The sequence below is a fragment of the Lissotriton vulgaris genome, unplaced genomic scaffold (genome assembly GCF_964263255.1).
Source record: "Lissotriton vulgaris unplaced genomic scaffold, aLisVul1.2 SCAFFOLD_484, whole genome shotgun sequence".
Lineage (NCBI taxonomy): Eukaryota > Metazoa > Chordata > Amphibia > Caudata > Salamandridae > Lissotriton > Lissotriton vulgaris.
Window position 1 is genome coordinate 1,004,412 of NW_028243020.1, and position 4,457 is coordinate 1,008,868.

General features: G+C 47.4%; 1 protein-coding gene across 1 annotated transcript; it reads right to left on the minus strand.

Moving 5' to 3' along the window:
- Nucleotides 1-1,745: 1,745 nt before the first annotated feature.
- Nucleotides 1,746-3,527, minus strand: LOC147668751 (uncharacterized). The gene has a single exon (XM_086948461.1). It carries the CDS (start codon nucleotides 3,435-3,437, stop codon nucleotides 1,905-1,907), a length of 1,533 nt encoding a protein of 510 aa, XP_086804587.1. The 5' UTR covers nucleotides 3,438-3,527; the 3' UTR covers nucleotides 1,746-1,904.
- Between the last annotated feature and the right edge of the window lie 930 nt (nucleotides 3,528-4,457).

Genomic DNA, 4,457 nt, shown 5'->3' on the forward strand with positions numbered 1-4,457 from the left:
CCGTCACAAGCCCTGTGCGACTCCCTCGCTACCTTCTTCCACCGCAAGATAGCAGACATCCACAACACCTTCAACACCGAGACAGCCCCAACAGACAGCAACACAACAGACCCTCCGCACACCATCTACCATGTCCCCTTGCTAGCCTGGACCAGCGTGAGCGTCGATGACACCATCAAGATCATGAGCACAATCCACTCCGGCTCTTCGTCAGACCCATTTCGCACCACGTCTTCAACAAAGCAAGCAGCTCCATCGCACCCCACCTACGCAACGTCATCAATCTCTCCCTTGAGACCGCGACCTTCCCAGAGAGCTGGAAACATGCTGAGATCAACGCCATACTCAAAAAACCCAAGGCAGAACCAAGAGACCTCAAGAACTTCCGACCCATCTCTCTACTCCCCTTACCGGCCAAGGTCATCGAGAAAATCGTTAACAGATACCTCGAAGAGAACAGAATCCTGGACCCTTCCCAGTCAGGGTTCCACAGCAACCACAGCACCGAGACCGTCCACATCGCAGCCACCAACGACATCAGGACCCTGCTAGACAATGGGGAAACTGCAATGGGGAGCCCTCTCAGCCAGCTTCAACATCGTCTGCCACTGCACACTACGCGCACGCCTCCATGCCGCAGGGATCCAAGACAAGGCTCTGGAATGGACCACCTCCTTCCTCTCCGGCAGAACCCAGAGCGTCCGCCTCCCCCAGTTCCGTTCCGAAGCCTCCGAGATCATCTGCGGCGTACCCCAAGGATCCTCCCTCAGCCCAACACTGTTTAACATTTACATAGCCCCGCTCGCACACGTCGCCCGACAGCACAACCTCAACATAATCTCCGACGACACTCAACTGATCATCTCCCTGACCAAGGACCCCATCACCTCTAAAGCCAACCTCCATGAAGGAATGAAGGCCGCCGCCGACTGGATGAAGATCAGTCGTCTGAAGCTGAACTCGGACAAGACAGAGGTCCTCATCCTCGGCTCCAACCCGTCAGCCTGGGACGACTCCTGGCGGCCAATGGCACTGGGGGGCAGCCCCGACCCCCACCGACCACGCACATCCTCGACTCAACGCTCTCAATGACCAAGCAAGTCAACGCCGTCTCCTCCTTCTGCTTCAACACCCTCCGCATGCTCCGCAAGATCTACAAATGGATCCCGACAGATACAAGAAAGACAGTCACCCAGGTCCTCATCAGTAGCAGACTCGACTAAGGAAACGCCCTCTACGCAGGAGCCCCGACCAAGCTCATCAATCGACTACAACGCATCCAAAACGCCTCAGCATGACTGATCCTCGATGTACCACGACACAGCCGCATCACCCCCCATCTGAGAAACCTGCACTGGCTTCCCGTCAACAAGAGGATATCCTTCAAGCTCCTCACCCACGCACACAAGGCACTCCACAAGACCAGCCCAGCCTACCTCAACAGAAGGCTCTCCTTCTACACCCCCAACTGCCAGCTACGCTCCGCCGACCTCTCACTCGCCACCATCCCGCACATCCGAAGAACAACCACCGGCGGGAGATCCATCTTCCACCTCGCTGCCAAGACATGGAACACCCCCCACTGAGCCTACGACAGACCCAAGACCTGCTGACCTTCAGGAGGATACTAAAGACCTGGCTGTTCGATCAGTAGTGGCCCCCACCTCCCCCCCAGCGCCTTGAGACCCTCTTGGGTATGAGGGGCGCTTAACAAATGATTGATTGATTGATTGATTGATTGATTGATTGATTGACTGATTTACTGATTGATTTTTGTAGGTCTGATGACCCACTACAGCTCTTTAAACATTCACTGCATTGGAATGGCTTTTCCCCAGTGTATGTTCATTTATGTTTTTGTAGGCCAATAACTGAAAGAAGCTCTTCACACGTTCACTGCAATCCTATGGTTTTTCTCCTGTGTGTGTTCGTTGATGTCTTCGAAGATTTGATAACTGACTAAATCTCTTCACACATTCATTGCAATGGTATGGTTTTTCCTGAGTGTGTGTTCGAATATGTTTTCGTAGGTCTGAGGACCCACTGAAGCTCTTCGCACATTCACAGCACTGTAATGGCTTTTCCCCTGTGTGTGTTCGCTGATGAATCCTGAGATTTGAGGAATCACTAAAACTACTTCCACATTCACTGCAATGGTATGGTTTTTCCCCAGTATGTGTTCGCTGATGTCTTTGTAGGTGTGATAACCGACAGAAGCTCTTCACACATTCAGTGCAATGGTATGGTTTTTCCCCTGTGTGTGTTCGCTGATGAACTTGAAGAATTGATAACTGACTGAACCTCTTCAGACATTCATTGCAATGGTATGGTTTTTCCCCAGTGTGTATTCGCTGATGTCTTTGGAGTTGTGATAACCGACTGAAGCTCTTCACACATTCACTGCAATGGTATGGTTTTTCCCCAGTGTGTATTCGCTGATGTCTTTGGAGATTTGATAACAGGCTAAAGCTCTTCACACATTCATTGCAATGGTATGGTTTTTCTTCCCCAGAGTGTGTTCGCTGATGAACTTGGAGTTGTGATAAATGACTGAAGCTCTTCACACATTCAGTGCAATGGTACGGTTTTTCCCCAGTGTGTGTTTGCTGATGTCTTTTGAGGTGTGATAACTGACTGAAGCTCTTCAGACATGCAGTGCAATGGTATGGTTTTTCCCCTGTGTGTGTTCGCTGATGAACTTGGAGTTGTGATAACTGACTGAATGCCTTCACACATTCAGTGCAATGGTATGGTTTTTCCCCTGTGTGTGTTCGCTGATGAACTTGGAGTTGTGATAAATGACTGAAGCTATTCACACATTCAGTGCAATGGTATGGTTTTTCCCCAGTGTGGGTTCGTTGATGAACTTGGAGTTGTGATAAATGACTGAAGCTCTTCACACATTCAGTGCAATGGTATGGTTTTTCCCCTGTGTGTGTACGCTGATGAACTTGGAGTTGTGATAACCGACTGAAGCTCTTCACACACTCAGTGCAATGGTACGGTTTTTCCCCCATGTGTGTTAGCTGATGATCTTGGAGTTGTGATAAATGACTGAAGCTCTTCACACATTCAGTGCAATGGTACGGTTTTTCCACAGTGTGTGTTTGCTGATGTCTTTGGAGGTGTGATAACTGACTGAAGCTCTTCACACATTCACTACAATGGTATGGTTTTTCTCCTGTGTGTGTTTGCTGATGTCTTTGAAGAATTGATAACTGACTGAATGCCTTCCCACAGTCATTGCAATGGTATGGTTTTTCCCCTGTGTGTGTTCGCTGATGTCTTTGAAGAATTGATAACTGACTGAATGCCTTCCCACATTCATTGCAATGGTATGGTTTTTCCCCTGTGTGTGTTCGCTGATGAACTTGGAGTTGTGATAACCGACTGAAGCTCTTCACACACTCAGTGCAATGGTACGGTTTTCCCCCCATGTGTGTTCGCTGATGATCTTTTAGGGGTGCTAACTGACTAAAGTTCTTCACACATTCATTGCAATTGCACGTTGCTTTTCCTGCGTGTGTTTGCTGATGGCTCTTTAGTAGTGATCACAAACTAAAGCTCTTGCTGCTTGTGTATAATTTCTCTTTCTTGGTTAGTGTCTCTGGGTCGGGTTTATATTTGTCTGCATCCCAGGACTGTGTTTCCTGAGGAGCTAACATGGTTGATAAAGCACTTGTGTTATTCACACATTCCTTGTATGTGTGTTGTATTTTGGATGGTTGATTTCAGATTTCACAATGAAATACAAGACTCACCAACTACATATATTATAATTGTGGCAAGTAAAGCTTCTTTGTAGGTGGTTATGTTTTTAGATTGCGGAATGGTTTCGCATGTTTATGAGTGAAGATCAGTCTTCCTTCTGGTCGAAGCAAATTGGGACAGTCTGTTGTAGATCAGAGACCCTCTCTTTCCTTTACCCTTCAGTCGTCTGGCTCCACTCCCTTGTGCTTTTCTCTTGTTCCTGTGGTTTGGCCTGTGGTTTGGATAGAAAATGTTTACAATACACCTAGCGTGCTGAATGGTGGTCTGCCATCATTACAGGAAGCAGAGTAATGCTGTATCTACCTCATACCGAACACATGATCAAAGCTGGTGGTAGAGGCCCGTTTATACAGGAAGTGGTTTGTCAGTGTTGTTGCCTTAATTTTCTAGAGGTAATTTCTTATCCTGTTGCGTGGAGGTACACAGCTCAGACTCTTACATCCACCAAATTGCTCTGAACTGCTTTTTCCAGGATCTACCAGTTTATGTTCATGTTCCTCAGTCTTTATGCAGATCTTTTCCTAAATATTGGAGCTCTTTTTTTCAAACCACTTTTTTTTCAGATTTTCACGATTACTGTCATTATTCACGATCATTCAAGGCTGTTTTCCTATGGGATGTAAAGAGATTTAAAATCACTAAATGGAAATGTAAGAGCATGTGAATACACAATACTTAACTAGTTG